We start from the raw sequence: 19,988 nt of genomic DNA, 5'->3' as shown, positions 1-19,988 counted from the left end.
TATCATCTGGAATCCCCTCCAAATAAAATTATTTAATGTTCTCTAAACGGACAGACACATTCCTTCATGCTTTTGCACAGTTATTGCTTTGTTTAGAATTATATTTCACTCCAGTCCTAAACTCTTTTGGCTCAGTCAACAACTATTATTCCTTGAAAATCCATCTGAAATGTTTACTTCTGTGATGAACACTTTCTCCAGTTTACCAGAAGGCTGGTTGCTTTGTTCTCTCTTTGGTCTCATAGAAAAATATTTAACCTCTGTTATGGAAACCATGCTGTACTTAGTTTACCTGGGTCTTCTTCCCGCTGACATACTCTAAGTTCTTCCTGGGTAAGGACTATGTCCTATTCATATTTTGATCTTAAGATGCCACATAAGAGGTTCTTGGAGAAACAGTATTAAATGTATCAACTCTAGGGTCATGAATATGATCATCTTTTTGGGGGGTAGATTTTTGTTTTGCACTGGCTTTATATAAAGTAATCTGATCATGATATTCAATTCAGTTCAGTCGCTCAGTCGTGTCTAACTCTTTGCAACCCCATAGACTGCAGCACGCCAGACTTCCTTGTCCATCACCAACTCCCGGAGCTTGCTTAAATTCATGTCCATCCAGTCAGTGATTCCATCCAACCATCTCATCTTCTGTTGCCCATTTATACTTCTGCCTTCAATGCCAGCATTCAAGGTCTTTTCCAATGAGTCAGCTCTTCGCATACGGTGGCCAAAGTATTGGAGTTTCAGCTTCAGCATCAGCCCTTCCAATGAATATTCAGGACCGATTTCCTTTAGGATTGACTGGTTTGATCTCCCTGCAGTCCAAGGGACTCTCAAGAGTCTTCTCCAACACCACTGTTCAAAAGCATCAATTCTTCAGCGTGACATTTTATTTCATTAACTATACTTTTTTTTTTTTTAACCTCATAAGATATTTTATCTTGGAAGTTTAGCTAGCTTTAAGTCTTGGTGTCTAAAGTGAAAAATCAGTCACCAGACATTGTTTTTCAATTAGATTAAACAGAGAAGAAAATTATCAGCACGGAATTCTAAAAGCTGAAGATGTTCAGAAAATGACTAGCTCACTTGCTGTACAATAGGTTTGTTGTTCATTCCAGAAATTGTCAGCAGAACATGCTTACTAGATCAACTGTTCATTTCTCTCATTCTTGGGCTCTCTCATCCTCTGCCTTCTCTATCATTCTACATTTCTCCTTCTCAACATAGGTGTTGAGCCACACCAGCTTCATATGTAACTTTCCTTTGACCAAACCAATGCCCAATTTCCTCTATTTTTGTTATCAGTGTTGAGATAAATCTAACTTATCAAAGGCGATACTTATTTTAGGATAATGAAGCTATTGATGTTTATGTCCATGTTACATTACTTGAAAGATGATATTTTCCAGAAAAATATGTCTGCAACTGGATTCACTTTCAAGGAGGATGACCAAATATCATCTGCCCCACTAATTTTCATCAAAATGATGAAATGAAAAATCTGATTGAAGGTCAAGTGGGCATAGAACTCATCTGACGGAAGCAGTGGGAGCACAGCATTTTGAAAATTGCTTTTGTTTGAAAATTGCTTTCTTTTTGTCTTTGTGTACATGAGTATACTTTTAAGGAACCAGCTTTGTGAATTTGAGCATTCATTTTGAAAAGATTGCCTGACTTATACAGCTTTCATGTTAGCTGAAAAATAAGAAAAAAAAAGAAAGAAAGAAAGAAAAACCTGGTAGAAAACCTTTTTATTCTACATCTTCATGTGCAGAATTTCTTTACATAAAATCATCTTTTTATTTTTTTTAATTCATAATACAGTTCCACTACTATATGAATAGACTCCTTTGTAAAAGTTAAAAAAAGTAGGGTGACTTAGGCAACCTTATAATTAAAATGAAAAGAAGATAAAAATCTCCATTTTACTGTATTTACCTTTGCCTTTATGTTAGCACTACTAATGAACTCACTATGTTTAGGGTGAAAAATTGATTTGAACTTTCTGCATTTAGTGCTATGCTTTTTTCCCCTCTCCCCTTAAGGATTTGTGCAGTTTAATTTGCCATCGATTCTTTAATGATTATGGTAGCTATAGTAGAGAAACTGGTGTTTATCTCATCATGCCCTGTGGATAGCACATAACGTTTTTTTTGGTTATAACTACATTTCCATCATTTTGATAACATAGTGTAGTCAGTGGTTGACAACCATTTTACTGTTATTGTTGATTTTATATTTTAACCTTGAAACACATATTTGAATTCTTGGAATAAACTATATTAAAATATCTAATCTAAAAGTCATGCTAGCATGGCTTTAAACCCCTGCTGAAGTGTCAGCTTCAACATGCTGAAAGGAGAGCAAGCAATAAGTAGAACTTTTAATGACTGTTAATTAGACTGTCTTCGGACTGCTCACAATGCTTTCTTTGAAAATGTCAGTCAATATTTTGAATATTCCAAGCACAGTGTTTTAAGAGCCATATAATGCTCCCAATTCCATTTTGTAGCAATAAAATAATCATTTGTCTGTGCTTTGTGATGATTCTCCTAAAATTAGTGACATCTTTAGTACACAAAATGGGCTGGTGAAATGATGATGTTAATTTTAACTTCTAGTTATTATTATTTATTTTAATGTTTTCTTTTCAAGAAATAATAACAATACATTCCATTGCTATGTCTTTAAACATTCTAATCAGTGAAATGCACAAACCAGAAGTTCAAAATTTTGGAAATCTTTAAAAATATACCAGACTCATTATATTTACATAGTTCTATATGGCAAAATATAGAACTGTGACTGCGGCCATGAAATTAAAATTTCCTTACTCCTTGAAAGGAAAGCACTGACAAACCTAGACAGCATATTAAAAAGCAGAGACATCGCTTTGCTGGCAAAGATACGTGTAGTCAAATCTCTGGTTTTTCCAGTAGTTGTATGGATGTGAGAGTGGTCCGTAAAGGCTGGGCGTGGAAGAACTGATGCTTTTGAATTGTGGCATTAGGGAAAAGGCTCTTGAGAGTCCCTTGGAATGTAAGGAGGTCAAACCAGTCAAATCTAAAGGAAATCCACCCTGACTATTCATTGGAAGGACTGATGCTGAAGGTGAAGCTCCAGTAGTTTGACCACTTGATGTGAAGAGTCGACTCATTTGAAAAGACCCTGATGCTGGGAAAGACTGAAGGCAAAAGGAGAAGCAGTTGGCAGAGGATGAGATGATTAGATAGCATCATTGACTCAATGGACATGAATTTGAGCAAACCTGGGAGATAGTGAAGGACGGGGGAAACTGGAATCCTGTACTCCACAGGGTCACAAAGAATGGGACACAACTTAGCGACTGAACAACAGTATGGCAAAATGCTTATTGTATTAGTCTGTTCAGGGTACTAGAACAAAATGTCTTAGGCTAGATGGCCTTTAAAGAATAGAAATTTATTTCTTACAGACCCGAGGCTAGGAAGTTCAAGGCAGATTTGATGTATAATGAGGTCCCACTTCCTAGTTCTTAAAGTGCTATCTTCTCTTCTCATTTCTATTCTGGGATCTCTCTTATAAGAATGCTAGTCTTGTGGATGAGGACTTCACCCTCATGACCTAATCACCTCCCAAAGGCCCCACATCCTAGTGGAGGTTAGATTTCAACATAAGAATTTTGAGCAGATACAGTCTATGGAAGTTTCTCTGAATTTGATATAGGTTTCAGAATAAGAATTCTAAAAGAATGTGTATCTCAGATAGCTTTCTTTATTTTCTATTAGTTTATGGTAACATATCTGTCTACCTGGGCTTCCCTGTTGGTTTAGATGGTAAAAATCTACCTGCAATGCAGGAGACTTGTATTTGACCCCTGGGTTGGGAAGATTCCCCGGGAGGAAGGCATGGCAATCCACTCCAGTGTTCTTACCTGGAGAATCCCCATGAACAGAGGAGCCCAGTGAGGTTGCAAAGTCTATGGGATCACAAAGAGTCGAACACGACTGAGCGACTTAGCACACATCTATCCACCTGGGGCTAATAGAAGAAATATTAAGTGAACTAAGTAAATTATTTTAAAAAAAATTTCTTTGAATCTTCATCTGGACTTGATAAGCTATTTTAGTACATTTTGGACATAGAATAAACCTCATTCCTTATATGCAACCTGAGGTTTATCACCATGCCCTGAGTTTCCTCACAGTATGTTTAAAATGTTTGGTTTCCTGGAAATCTGATAAGAATTAATTAATCTCTTGTGAAATGAATAAAGCCATAATTGGATATGGGGTCCATGACCCATTCACATAAAACAGATGTGTGACTAGTAATGAAGCTGTGCATACATATCCAGGATCTTCAAGAAATTAGGTGACAACCCACTGAGAACCTTGTAAATTTTCTTATTTCTGTTACTCCTGATTAACTCTTTGCCCAATTTTCCAGGTCTGTCTTAACCTTATCTCACTACTGTTATATTTTTCATGTATTTTATTCTCATATTGATTTCATACTTACTTTCTAGAGTCTTTGGTTTTTAGTTTATTTTCTTTCCTTTTTTTCTCTACAAATATATATATATATATATAAATGAAGTCAGAAAATTACTAGAGATTAAGTTAAAAGCCTAGGAATTAATATTTGGGGTTTAGGATACTTTAAACATTCCTTCTGTGATAGAAGTGTTCCTTAAGTATATGAGTCAAATGTATTGTGAAATAACTATAATATACACATATATGCCCTAAATTTGTGCTTTAAGTGGTTGACTTTTGTATGTACTATGCAGTTTTCAAATAATACAGTCTTTATAAGAGATATGAAAACGGAGGAGGGAGGAGGGTTCAGGATGGGGAGCACATGTATACCTGTGATGGATTCATTTTGATATTTGGCAAAACTAATACAATTATGTAAAGTTTAAAAATAAAATAAAAATTAAAAAAAGAAAAACTCAGGAAGGTTACAATTTAATAATAAAATGTAAATAATAAAATAAAATCATATAAATAATAAAATGAAAGAAAATATACTAAAAAAAAAAATCCACAACATGGTAGTATTATTATTGTAAAATGCCAACATGGTATTATTAGTGTAAATAAACAACATGGTTTTATTAATATTGTAAAATACAAAAAAAAGAGATATGAAAACAATGGTTATAATTTATAATTTTTATAAATTATAATTTTACTGTTTCCCTATTTGAAAACATTAAACCTATATTTTTACACAGTATTATACACCTCTAACATATTATTTCATATTAAATGCATCCCAACTAATCAGAAGCAATAATAATTTATAAGTAGGGTTCGGTTTGGTTTGTTTCAGTCTCTCTGTCGTGTCCGACTCATTGCAACCCCATGAACTGCAGCACGCCAGGCCTCCCTGTCCATCACCAACTCCTGGAGTTCACCTAAACTAATGTCCATCGAGTGAGTGATGCCATCCAGGCATCTCATCCTCTGTCGTCCCCTTCTCCTCCTGTCCCCAATTCCTCCCAGCATCAGAGTATTTTCCAATGAGTCAACTCTACATATGAGGTGGCCAAAGTATTGGAGTTTCAGCTTTAGCATCAGTCCTTCCAAAGAAATCCCAGGGCTGATCTCCTTCAGAATGGACTGGTTGGATCTCCTTGCAGTTCAAGGGACTCTCAGGAGTCTTCTCCAACACCACAGTTCAAAAGCATCAATTCTTCGGCGCTCAGCCTTCTTCACAGTCCAACTCTCACATCCATACATGACCACTGGAAAAACCATAGCCTTGACTAGAGGGACCTTTGTTGGCAAAGTAATGTCTCTGCTTTTGAATATGCTATCTAGGTTGGTCATAACCTTCCGTCCAAGGAGTAAGCGTCTGTTAACTTCATGGCTGCAGTCACCATCTGCAGTGATTTTGGAGTCCAGAAAAATAAAGTCAGCCACTGTTTCCCCATCTATTTCCCATGAAGTGATGGGACCAGATGCCATGATCTTTGTTTGCTGAATGCTGAGCTTTAAGCCAACATTTTCACTCTCCTCTTTCACTTTCATCAAGAGGTTTTTAGCTCCTCTTCACTTTCTGCCATAAGGGTGGTGTCATCTGCATATCTGAGGTTATTGATATTTCTCCCAGCAATCTTGATTCCACCTTGTGCTTCTTCCAGCCCAGCATTTCTCATGATGTACTCTGCATATAAGTTAAACAAGCAGGGTGACAATATACAGCCTTGACATACTCCTTTTCCTATTTGGAACCAGTCTGTTGTTCCATGTCCAGTTTTAACTGTTGCTTCCTGACCTGCATATAGGTTTCTCAAGAGTCAGGTCAGGTGGTCTGGTATTCCCATCTCTTTCAGAATTTTCTACAGTTTATTGTGATCCACACAGTCAAAGGCTTTGGCATAGTCAATAAAGAAGAAATAGATGTTTTTCTGGAACTCTCGCTTTTTCCATGATCCAGCAGATGTTGGCAATTTGATCTCTGGTTTCTCTACCTTTTCTAAAACCAGCTTGAACATCTGGAAGTTCACATATTGCTGAAGCCTGGCTTGGAGAATTTTGAGCATTACTTTACTAGCATGTGAGATGAGTGCAATTGTGTGGTAGTTTGAGCATTCTTTGGCATTGCCTTTCTTTGGGATTGGAATGAAAACTGACCTTTTCCAGTCCTGTGGCCACTGCTGCATTTTCCAAATTTGCTAGCATATTGAGTGCAGCACTTTCACAGCAGCATCTTCCAGGATTTGAAATAGCTCAATTGGAATTCCATCACCTCCACTAGCTTTGTTCATAGTGATGCTTTCTAAGGCCCATTTGACTTCACGTTCCAGGATGTCTGGCTCTAGGTGAGTGATCACACCATCGTGTTTATCTGGGTCGTGAAGATCTTTTTTGTACAGTTCTTCTGTGTATTCTTGCCACCTCTTCTTAATATCTTCTGCTTCTGTTAGGTCCATACCATTTCTGTCCTTTATCGAGCCCATCTTTGCATGAAGTGTTCCCTTGGTATCTCTAATTTTCTTGAAGAGATCTCTAGTCTTTCCCATTCTGTTGTTTTCCTCTATTTCTTTGCATTAATCTCTGAGGAAGGCTTTCTTATCTCTCCTTGCCCTTCTTTGGACCTCTGCATTCAGATGCTTATATCTTTCCTTTTCTCCTTTGCTTTTCACTTCTATTCTTTTCACAGCTTTTTGTAAGGCCTCCCCAGACAGCCATTTTGCTTTTTTGCATTTCTTTTCCATGGGGATGGTCTTGATCCCTATCTCTTGTACAATGTCAGGAACCTCATTCCATAGTTCATCAGGCACTCTATCAGATCTAGTCCCTTAAATCTATTTCTCACTTCCATTGTATAATCATAACGAATTTGATTTAGGTCATACCTGAATGGTCTAGTGGTTTTCCCTACTTTCTTCAATTTAAGTCTGAATTTGGCTATAAAGAGTTCATGATTTGAGCCACAGTCAGCTCCCAGTCTTGTTTTTGCTGACTGTATAGAGCAAATGATTAATAGAACCCTCAACTTCAGCTTCTTCAGCGTTACTGGTCGGGGCATAGACTTGGATTACTGTGATATTGAATGGTTTGCCTTGGAAATGAACAGAGATCATTCTGTCATTTTTGAGATTGCATCCAAGTACTGCATTTTGGACTCTTGTTCACCATGATGGCTACTCCAATTCTTCTGAGGGATTCCTGCCCACAGAAGTAGATATAATGGTCATTTGAGTTAAATTCACCCATCCAGTCCATTTTAGTTTGCTGATTCCTAGAATGTCGACATTCACTCTTGCCATCTCCTGTTTGACTACTTCCAATTTGTCTTGATTCATGGACCTAACATTCCAGGTTCCTATGCAAAATTGCTCTTTAGAGCATCGTACCTTGCTTCTATTACCAGTCACATCCACAACTGGGTATTGTTTTTGCTTTGGTTCCATCCCTTCATTCTTCCTGGAGTTATTTCTCCACTGATCTCCAGTAGCATATTGGGCACCTACCGACCTGGGGAGTTCCTCTTTCAGTATCCTATCATTTTGCCTTGTCATACTGTTCATGGGGTTCTCAAGGCAAGAATACTGAAGTGGTTTGCCATTCCCTTCTCCAGTGGACCACATTCTGTCAGACCTCTCCACCTTGACCTGCCCGTCTTGGATGGCCCCACAGGGCATGGCTTAGTTTCACTGAGTTAGACAAGGCTGTGGTCCATGTGATTAGATTGACTAGTTTTCTGTGATTATGGTTTGTGTGTCTGCCTCTGATGCCTCTTGCATCACCTACCGTCTTACTTGGGTTTCTCTTTCCTTGGACGTGGGTTATCTCTTCACGGCTGCTCCAGCAAAGCGCAGCTGCTGCTCTTACCTTGAATGAGGGGTATCTCCTCACTGCTGCCCCTCCTGACCTTGAATGTGGATTAGCTCCTCTCAGCCCTCCTGCGCCCGTGCAGCTGCCGCTCCTTGGATGTGGAGTTGCTCCTCTCTGCCACTGCCCCTGACCTCGGAAGTGGGTAGCTCCTCTTGGCCACCTAGGGAGGGCAGGCACAGGAAGAAGGAGCACCGCGTCCACTAAGGCTGAGGAAGATGGGGTTCGAGTTGGTGGTCATGTTGAACCGGTTCTTGGAGACTATGGGGTGAATCTGGACACGTCCCACCTCAGTCTGGGCATCTGGGCAGGAGCTGTGGCCCTGAAGAATCTTGAAATTAAAGAAAATGCCCTGCCTTTTTAGGACCTCCCACACTAACTGTCAAAGAGCAACCTATTAGTAGGGTAAACTATATATATATATATATATATATATATATATGGAAAGAGAGAGAGTATTGGAGTGGGGTGCCATTGCCTTCTCCATATATATATATATATAATTTTCCAGTACTCTTGCCTGGAAAATCCCATGGATGGAGGAGCCTGATGCGCTGCAATCCATGGGGTCCCTAAGAGTCGGACACAACTTAGCCGCAGCATATATATACACATATCATTCTAGAGAACTCTAGAATAAGACTAGATTATCGTGTCACTTACAAAGATAACACACACATACACATACACATCTTATTAAACTTTTGTTTTCTAAGTTGAAATTTTAGGAATAGCACTATACATTTATTTTTTTTTTTTTACTTCCAGTGTGCTGTGCAGCATCAAATTCCATTGCCTTTTATTTGCAGTGTCTTAATATGTATTCTGTCTTTTCATCCACTTAGTAGACTTTTATGTAAGATCCTATTCACCATACTTACTAGAGCATATTAATAATTTTCTACACAGTTTCTTTTGTCTTAATTCACTTTCATTTCCAAGTTATTTAACTGTAACCAAGCTTCATCTCCCTTTATGTCATCACACTGTGGATAAGAAAAAGCCTTGAATTAGTCATATATTCAAGACTACAATTCTTTGACATTTTAATTTTGTAATAAGAAAAATAATGGATTTTATTCCAGTTCACTTCTAACTACATGCATTTATGCAGATAAGTCTCATAAAGATCTGATTTCTATTCTCATGTGAAGGTAGAATTTATGACTTACTTTCCTAATATTAAATCTGATGAGCTAATAAAAAAGTAAAGTAAATCTTGAACTACTACATATATATTATGTATTATTTATTTTTACCTTTTTACACAAACCTTTCACTGTAGCTGCATTTATCTACACACTGAGTGTGTCCTCTCACCAAATATGTTTAACCAGTTTTTTCAGTTGTGTAACAACAAATTCTTAAACCAAGCTTTCATCTCTTCTATTTGTGCACATGGAGAATATCTCTTTATTCCACATGTGGGTTTCTGACTGATCATTAATCACACAAAGACAAACCATTTTGAGAAACAACTGTTCCTTCACTTATCATTATTTCTTTTATCAAAGAGAAATAATCAGCAATTATTGATTTTACTGTATTGTTGAAAATTTCTAACTTTTCCCTAACTTTTGACTTATTAGATGATAATCAGTTGAAAGTTAAGCTGAATAAAATGAAAAGACTGAGAAGACAAGACTCCAAAAATATTTTGATTCTTTGGAGCAAAAGTAGTATAGCTTAGAAAATAAATTTGGTTTATAACAAAGAAAGCCTCAGTAAATACAGTTTCTGTCTCTTTAAAAATGAAAAAGAAAAAAGAAGAAAGATGGGGAGGAGGAGGAGCAAGTTACCTATGATGAAGTCTAGAAGAAGCTGAAAAAAGTCATCATTAGGCACTGATAAGCTGAGGAAATGTTCATGTTCTCTTAAGTAATTCAAAATGTGTGCATAAATAAATGATTTTATATTGTTGAGCCATGCATCTTCCAAAATTAATTTTTATGAAACATTTTTACTTTCTAAGAAATGTCATTAGTAATCAGGGGAACATGATAATCTCAAAATATATTTTTGAAAACTCTCTTTGAGGTAATCATCCTCCTAAAATTAGGGTATAGACCAGCCTACTACCTTTATTCTTATTTGAAAATCTGCATTAGCAACATGTACATATATACAGCATATGTATGTAACACATTAACTTTCAATATCAAGGCCCCTGTGAAATCATTTGCATCTTGGTTGGGGTGGAAGTCATTTGCGTCTCTATGTTTGTCAAATTTGAACCTTGCACACTTTAAGTCTGTTTATTTTATCATATATAGATATCATCTTCCCCTTTATGGCTCACAACTTGTCCATGGCAAAGGGGCTTGAGTAACTCATTGAAGCTATGAGCCATGCCATGCATGGCCACCCAAGAGTTCATTACAATAAATCAAAACCACTGATGTTTGCTAATTAAATCTAAAACATACACTATTCAAATGTAAGTGAAAATATTGATCACTCAGTCATGTCCAACTTTTTGCAATGCCCTGGAGTGTACCACACTAGGTTTTTCTGTCCATGGAATTCTCCAGGCAAGAATACTGTAGTAGATGGCCATTCCCTTCTCCAGGGGATCTTCCCCACCCTGGGACTGAATCAGGGTCTCCTGCATTGCAAGCAAATTCTTTACTATCTGAGCCATCTGGAAAGCCTATTCAAATATAAAGCAACCTGTAAATACACACCCAAGATTGGGTTCATCATCACTGGGAACCTCTTGGATGCAATTTCAAGTTAATATTTGTAGATATCAGTTGATGAAGCAGAGTCTTATAACACCATGCATATTAGCTCATCCAGTATTGTAACTATTACAACTATTTCATATTTTATTTATATTTGAGAAAGATGAAACTAAGAGACCTTAAGTTGTTTGTTCAGAATCAAATAACATCTGAGTTGTGGAGCTGAGAAGGAAATGGCAACTCATTCCAGTATTCTTGCCTGGAAAACCCCATGGACGGAGAAGCCTGGTAGGCTACAGTCCATGGGGTCACAAACAGTCGGACACAACTGAGCGACTTCAATTTCACTTCTGTGGAGCTGAGATTCACACTTGAATAGCCTGATTCTATGATCTGAGCTTACAAAACACTGCACTATATTACTTCTATACACTTATCATTCACAAGTAAATTATGTTTCAAAGCATATATATTACTAAATAATTCTGTAATCTCATATTTAGTGTAATATTTCACAACAGAAAGGGATAAATAGCTTCTTCCTTTTTTATCATATCATTATAGTTTTTTGACTTAAAAACTATGTGTATTTTCATTTTAATCCCTTGACAGTGGGCAGTGTATATATATACACACATCTAAGGGTAGAGGTGCTCTTATAAGGGGTTGTGGTTATTGACTTCACTATATTGTAAGACTCAGAATCTATGCACAATTCCATCACATTTTTCACTAGCATCAGTTGTCCTATCATTACTTTGTCAAAAGGTGTGATTTTAAATAAGGGGTAATTGTATTTTCTATTAAGCTTATATTTTACCTCAGGGTATTTTCCTTTTCCCAAAGAAAGGCAATGCCAAAGAATGCTCTAACTACTGCACAATTGCACTCATCTCACACGCTAGCAAAGTAATGCTCAAAATTCTCCAAGCCAGGCTCCAACAGTACATGAACTGTGAGTTTCCAGATGTTCAAGCTGGCCTTAGAAAAGGCAGAAAAACCAGAGATCAAATTGCCAACATCCACTGGATCATTGAAAAAGCAAGAGAGTTCCATAAAAACATCTACTTCAGCTTTATTGACAATGCCTTTGACCACAACAAACTCAGAATTTCTTAAAGAGATGGGAATACCAGACCACCTGAGCTGCCTCTTGAGAAATCTGTATGTAGGTCAGGAAGCAACAGTTAGAACTGGACATGGAACAACAGACTGGTTCCAAATAAGAAAAGGAGTACATCAGGCTGTATATTTGTCACCCTGCTTATTTACCTTATATGCAGAGTACATCATGAGAAATGCTGGACTAGATGAAGCACAAGCTGGAATCAAGATTACTGGGAGAAGTATCAATAACCTCAGATATGCAGATGACATCACTCTTATGGCAGAAAGCAAAAAAGAACTAAAGAGCCTCTTGATGAAAGTGAAAGAGGAGAGTGAAAAAGCTGGTTTAAATCTCAACATTCAGCAAACTAAGATCATGGTATCCAGTCCCATTGCTTCATGGCAAATAGACAGGGAAACAGTAGAAACAGTGTCAGACTTTATTTTTGGGGGAGGGGTCTCCAAAATCACTACAGATGGTGACTGCAGCCATTTAATTAAAAGATACTTGCTCCTTGGAAAGAAAGTTAAGACCAACCTAGACAGCATATTAAAAAGCAGAGACATTACTTTGTCAACAAAGTTCCATCTAGCCAAAGCTATGGTTTTTCCAGTAGTCATGTATGGATGTGAGAGTTGGACTATAAAGAAAGCTGAGTGCCAAAGAATTGATGCTTTTGAACTGTGGTGTTGGAGAAGACTCTTAAAAGTCCCTTGGATGGCAAGGAGATCCAACCAGTCCATCCTAAAGGAGATCAGTCCTGGGTGTTCATTGGAAGGACTGATGTTGAAGCTGAAACTCCAATACTTTGCACCTGATGCAAAGAACTGATTCATTTGAAAAGACCCTGATGCTGGGAAAGATTGAAGCTGGGAGGAGAAGGGGACGACAGAGGATGAGATGGTTGGATGGTATCACCAAGCTCAATGGACATGGGTTTGAGTAAACTCTGGGAGTTGGTGATGGACAGGGAGGCCTGGCGTGCTGCAGTCCATGCAGTTGCAAAGAGTCAGACATGACTGACTGAACTGAACTGAACTGAACTTTCCTTTTCAGAGAACATTTGAAGATCAAAACTTCAATGTATTGTGATGTGTGAATGTAGCGAATAATGCAGTTGCCACTTTGGATTTGTGAGTCCTAACTCAAAATCATATTATAATACTAGCCACTGACTATGTAAATTCACAAAATTGTTCTTAGATAATAAAAATATGTTTGAGTTTGAGCAAGCTCTGGGGGATGGTGAAAGAAAAGGAAGTCTTGCATGCTGTAATCCATAGGGTTGCAAAGAGTCAGACACGACTGAGTAACTGAACAACATCCTAAAACATTTTAGAAATTTGAAATAAATATCTGCCTCTTACTGTAACTTATAGGAGTTCAACCAAGAGTCATGTCTGACTCTTTATGACCCCATTGACTGTAGCCTGCCAGGCTTCTCTGTCCATGGAATTCTCTAGGCAAACATACTGGAGCAGGTAACCATTCTATTTTCCAGGCATCTTTCCAACCCAGGGATAAAAACCAGGTCTCCTGCATTGCAGGTGGATTCTTTACCTTCTGAGTCACCAGGGAACCCCCTAGAAGAATGCTTTGTATTTACACATTATCTCTGGAAGAGCTAATCATGGTCACATTGTGACCATGTGAGCATTGTGAAAAATGCGACTATAAGCCAAAACAGTCAATGGATAACCCTGAAAAAGAGCCTCTAGACAAACTAACAACTGCATGAATTGAAGAGTAGAAGTGTACATCTAGGCTTGTGCTATCTATAGAAATCTAATCTACTTTCTGGTCTCATTTGACTCTTAAGAAAGAAAGATGATGTGTGAAAGATAATGTGGGTATATAATTTCATTTATGAATGATATACCAGAAGAAAAATAGTTGCAAAATAAATCAACTATATTCCAATAACAATTAACTAAAAAAAGGAAGTTACAAGGACATTAAGCCCCAAACAAGGAAGATAAGACAACAAATATGAACCTTTAGTAATCAGGAATATTTCTTTCGAGGCAGAGTTCTAGCTCAGACAGTAGTTGCTTGCAGAATTTTTAAGAGGGAAGAAATAATCCTCAGATATCTTCAGTACGGTTAGATGATTGCAGCTGACTGGCAGGAGGAGTAGGCAGCTTTGCCAAGGAAAACTTGGCAATTAACTCTGCATTGGTAAGTAATAAAGTAAGGACTGCTCAGCTCAAATAGGCAGATTGACGATAGCTTTGTGCAGATAAACTGACAGAATGAAGTTTGTCATCCTTTTTTCTAGTTGGAACTCTGAATGTCACAAAAATGAGTGACAGAGTTTTATTTTTCTTTGGGAATAAATTACATTTTATATTGCAATAGATTTATAGATATATTTTTGAATAAATGAATAAATGTCCTTCCACTTCCTATCTCCCAAATCTAATCATTTGCCAAGTTCCACAAAGTGTATTTGCATAATGTCACCTACCTGCCTCCCACCCCAACACTAGCATATATTCCTTTTTGTCTGCCATTGTCCTTTGTAAGCATCCATTATACATTTCTGCATGGCCTCTGTACTAATTTCCCTCATAATTTCTTTATCCTTCACATTCCTCTCAGAGTTATCTTCTAAATACAGTCGATCTTCCCATATCCATGGACTCCATAACTGTGGATTAAACTAAAGATCAAAAATATTAAAGAATAAATTTAGAAAGTTCCAAAAAGCAAAACTTGAATTTGCTGTGTACTGGCAGTGATTTACATAGCATTTACACTGTATTTACAACTACTTACATAGCATTTTATTGTATTAGGAATTATAAGTAATCTGGAGATGATTTAAAATACAGGAGATGTTATGCCATTTTTTATAAGGTACTTGAGCATTTGCAGATTTTGGTATCCATGGGGGTTCTTAGAACAAATCCCCTGTGGATACCTAGGGAGAGGTGTGGTTTAGATCATATTATCGTTAAACTCTATACTGGCTCCTCATTACCTTTCTTTATCTTTTCAGTTTGCTATCTTATTATATCCTGGCTAATATCACAAGCTAAACAGCCCCTCTTATAGTTCCCTGAATGCACCAATATACTATTAGGGAAAAACATACACACACATATTGTTGTTGTGGTTGTTGTTGTTGTTGAGTCACTATTGTGTCCGCCTTTTTGTGACCTCGTGAATGCACCATGCCAGGCTCTCCTATTCTCCACTCTCTCCTGGAGTTTACTCAAATTCATGTCCACTGAGTTGGTGATGACATCCAACCATCTCATCCTCTGCCACCCCCTTCTCCTTTTGCCATCAATCTTTTCCAGCATCAGGGTCCTTTTCAATGAGTCAACTCTTCACATCAGGTGGCCAAAGTATTGGGGTTTCAGCTTCAGCACCAGTCCTGCTGCTGCTGCTAAGTCACTTCAATCATGTCCAACTCTGTGTGACCCCATAGACGTCAGCCCACCAGGCTCCTCCATCCCTGGGATTCTCCAGGCAAGAACACTGGAATGGATTGCCATTTCCTTCTCCATACTGTTTTCTACCAAGCACTATCTGGTGTTTCTTGGGCCCTTCACAATTCATACACAGTGCCTTGTTTAGAATAGAACAGCTATAAAAGTTCTTTTTTTTTTTATTTGTTTATAAATTGATGTAACTAAAATGCCAAAGCCTTTGATTGTGTGAATCACAATAAACTGTGGAAGATTCTGAAAGAGATGGGAATACCAGACCACTTGACCTGCCTCTTGAGAAACCTATATGCAGGTCAGGAAGCAACAGTTAGAACTGGACATGGAAGAACAGACTGGTTCCAAATAGGAAAAGGAGTACCTCAAGGCTGTATATTGTCACCCTGCTTGTTTAACTTATATGCAGAGTACATCATGAGAAACACTGGACTGGAAGAAGCACAAGGTGGAATCAAGATTGCCTGGAGAAATATCAATAACCTCAGATATGCAGATGACACCACCCTTATAGCAAGAAGTGAAGAGGAACTAAAAAGCCTCTTGATGAAAGTGAAAGAGGAGAGTGAAAAAGTTGGCTTAAAGCTCAACATTCATAAAATGAAGATCATGGCATCTGGTCCCATCACTTCATGGGAAATAGATGGGGAAACAGTGGAAACAGTGTCAGACTTTATTTTTTGGGGTCCCAAAATCACTGCAGTTGGTGATTGCAGCCATGAAATTAAAAGACGCTTACTCCTTGGAAGGAAAGTTATGACCAACCTAGATAGCATATTGAAAAGCAGAGACATTGTTTTGCCAACAAAGGTCCATCTAGTCAAGGTTATGGTTTTTCCAGTGGTCATGTATGGATGTGACAGTTGGACTGTGAAGAAAGCTGAGCGCCAAAGAATTGATGCTTTTGAACTGTGGTGTTGCAGAAGACTCTTGAGAATCTCTTGGACTGCAAGGAGATCCAACCAGTCCGTCCTAAAGGAGATCAGCCCTGGGATTTCTTTGGAAGGAATGATGCTAAAGCTGAAACTCCAATACTTTGGCCAGTTTATGTGAAGAGTTGACTCATTGGAAAAGACCCTGATGCTGGGAGGGATTGGGGACAGGAGGAGAAGGGGACGACAGAGGGTGAGATGGCTGGATGGCATCACCGACTCAATGGATATGAGTTTGGGTGAACTCCAGGAGTTGGTGATGGACAGGGAGGCCTAGTGTGCTGCAATTCATGGGGTCGCAAAGAGTCGGACATGACTGAGCGACTGAACTAACTAAAATGGCCTCACATTATATTTATGTACCTGAATGAAGATAGAATTTAGTTCCTTTTTTAATTTTTCTTTTGCTGTGTCCTCAAAAAGTATAGTGACTGGCTTTTTATGAACAGCATGTAAATATTTATTTAGTGAATGAATAACAGTAGAGGTTCTAGGCTTGATGAGAGCATTCTGTATCAAGTGATAGGAAATCAGAAACACTGATCTGTCATCCCCTAAAGGATAGAGAAAACCAAGGAATCATTTGCTATTGATATCTGCTAAAAATGAATTTTCAAAATTAATAAGTACTATATTTGCTCAAAAGGTATATCCCAAAATACACTTTGTATAAGTTGTATTCATTTTAACTATTTATGTTTTATAATTTTGATAAATGACATTTTAAAGGCATTTGCACTATGATTTTTCACAAAATATTTTTAATATTACCTCTATCTCAACATAGCTAACCATGAAAACAATTCTGTTTGTTTTTTTTTTTTTTCCTCCTAGATAAAACATATCTGTATAACTGGCTGGGTGTAATGCAAGGAAGGGACAAAGATGAAATGGACACATGCTCCTTTTTTGGCCATAATATCACTCCTCAGCTTGTCAAAAAGTCACTTGTTCCTGGCACAGCTTATTCCAGGTAAGTGCCATGCATTTGTCTCATCAAACCTTGATCCGCATTTCTTCTTTGCTTTAAGTTCATTTTCATTTTATGTGTTGTAAATTGAATTTGTTTGTTTTCTTTGGAACTTGTAAGTCTGAGTGAATGGTTTCTTAAGTGTGTGTGCTGAGAAATTGCAGAAATCAAATATTATTCTTGAGTATACAGCACTTTGTTAATTTCCTAGAGGAACTGCGAAGATTCACAAGAATCTACTGTTACTGAGATGTGTTAAGAATTATTAAGTGAGTTAGAGTGTACTGGAAGAACAATTATAGTTGGCAACAAAGTACTTGTGTGGGTGACACAAACAGAATAGCCAAGTCACTATACACGTTAGTACCGTAGGAAAGAAATATCAGAAAAAGGGAAACATACCTGAAATTCCTTTCGAGTAGTGATATGCTAATTCACAGGTGGAACAATGTCAGAATAAAAATGCAACTTGCTGTGCGTTGCTGCTGTGGTTACTGTTGTTTTTCACAATGTTAGAAATCTTGTTCCTTGATATCATAATTTCATTAATGGTTCTGTATAAAGCTTTCCTTAAGCTCTTTTGTAGGAACTTGATTAAATTCCATTTTAAGGTAGAGGAAAAAAGAAAAATGTATTAACACACTAATCAGAATGTAATGTCAATGTTCCTCATAGTTAAAACTATGGGGAAATGATAGTTAACTTGGATATACTTTAATACATCATCATAATTTAGCCAAGTTATCTATAAAATAATGACATTTGGTGTTTTATTAAACCAAAATGTGAAGCCTGAGTTTTTTTTTTTTCTCCTTGTTTTAATATTCATAACTATTTGTAACTTATCATGCATATCCACATACAAATCAGATTTTCAAATATTTATAATCTTGGAATTTGAATTTTTCTCCTGGTGGGTTAAAATTGATATATTTATTTAGAAATAAAGAGTTATGAACAAAAAGTGTATTTAGATCTGTTAAAAGTATTTCCAGAGGGTGGAAGTATATAGCAAAGTTAAAGTCTGTTGTAGCAAAGTCTGTTTATCTGCTTTGTACCCTATTAGAGTGACACTCTGAAATTACTACTAAACCACTAAAGTTTTTCATTTTAACCTGTCCATTCTATTATCTTGCCATTCTTTTGCTGAGTACTGACTAAAATTAGTGAATGAATCCAAATCAAAAAATGACAATATGAAAAAATGTTAAACATTTTTAAGTGTATTAAAATGCAAATATAAGTATAAAATAGTTTGTTGTATTTCAAAATATCAGGATTAAAAAGATTATATGAAAGTGTTTTGTAAGCTGTGACTATAGTTTCAGGTATAGTGTCGATGCAATTGTCCTTATCAGCTAATAACTGCTCCAGGTCAACAAATTTAGCCCATAATATAGTTTTTGACCAGGTAATCAAATCTCAAAATGGTCTAGTGTGGTGTTAGTCATCTTTATTAATCTAGATACGTAGATTACTTCTACATATATAGATTGTGTGTACAAAGTATATGGTACGTAATGGGTGTAAGATTTATCTGTGTAACATAGAGTTACCTTTGTAGTCAAGAAAATATATAAATTCAGAGAAGACATATCAACTTGAACACTTAATTCCAAAATTTATCAAAACTTACTATCTTACATGCAAGCATTTCAAGACTAAAGAGAGCTTAAAATGCATGAGTTTATTTAATACAATCTATAGATCAGGTACATAGATGATCAAGTGGCTAGCAGTTAGCAAAAATATGTTATACAGATTAGAAACTCAAGGCCTATTTTGAGACAATGCCTTGAAGAGAAGCAAGGATACCCCCAAAATTGGGATTTATAAACCTAAATGTCTTTCCTGTCCAGGACCAGAGAGTTCAAGAATTATTTCAAAGTGATTTACCTGTCAAAAGAAATACACTGTTAGCTTTGAAAAGGAACATCTGCAGAGTGGATTTTCTTAACTGCCTCCATCCAGAAACATTGGTTTCAGGCTAAGGAGATTAGAAAATCTATTGAAAGGAGTCCTCAGTCTCAAAATCTCTCCTCCTTTACATTAAAGTGAAGTGAGATCTCACATGAAGTGAGATCCTGATTCTTCCTGTTGCTGTTCCAGCTTTATTATGTTCAGTAGAGGCCCTTGACCTGAACTGAGTTTAACATAGCTCAGAAGATCAAAGACAGACAATTGAATACTAGTGACTTTTTCAAAACGCAGTTTCTCATTCAGCTGATTTGCTTCTAATCTTTCCCTTAAGAAAGAATATCCTCCTTCATAAGAAATTAATTTCAAAAGTCAGATAAGTAGAACAAAACAAAAAAAAAGTACCATGTTTCTAAAAAACTAAGGAGGCGTATATGGTCTTTAGAATATAACTTGGTGAGCTGTGAGTAGAGCATCTACCAGAACAAGATCCCTCAGGGTACAAGATGCCTAATTAAAAAGCTATGAAGACAGCTATCATAATGAAGATTATTTCATTGTCACATAATAAAGAGGTTTTCACTCACACTGTGAT

General features: G+C 37.0%; 1 protein-coding gene across 1 annotated transcript in view; it reads left to right on the top strand.

The window, feature by feature from the left end:
- Positions 1-19,988, top strand: part of ROBO1 (roundabout guidance receptor 1) — a 1,293,158-nt gene that overhangs the window by 140,141 nt on the left and 1,133,029 nt on the right. The window contains exon 2 of the mRNA XM_070367810.1: positions 17,341-17,479. Coding sequence (XP_070223911.1) covers positions 17,392-17,479 — 88 coding nt within the window. The 5' untranslated portion in view covers positions 17,341-17,391. The remainder of the gene's footprint in view (positions 1-17,340; positions 17,480-19,988) is intronic.

The sequence above is a fragment of the Bos mutus genome, chromosome 1 (assembly GCF_027580195.1).
Source record: "Bos mutus isolate GX-2022 chromosome 1, NWIPB_WYAK_1.1, whole genome shotgun sequence".
Taxonomy (NCBI): Eukaryota; Metazoa; Chordata; class Mammalia; order Artiodactyla; family Bovidae; genus Bos; species Bos mutus.
Note: the sequence above shows the minus strand (reverse complement) of the source record. Positions and strands in the feature narration are given on the sequence as shown.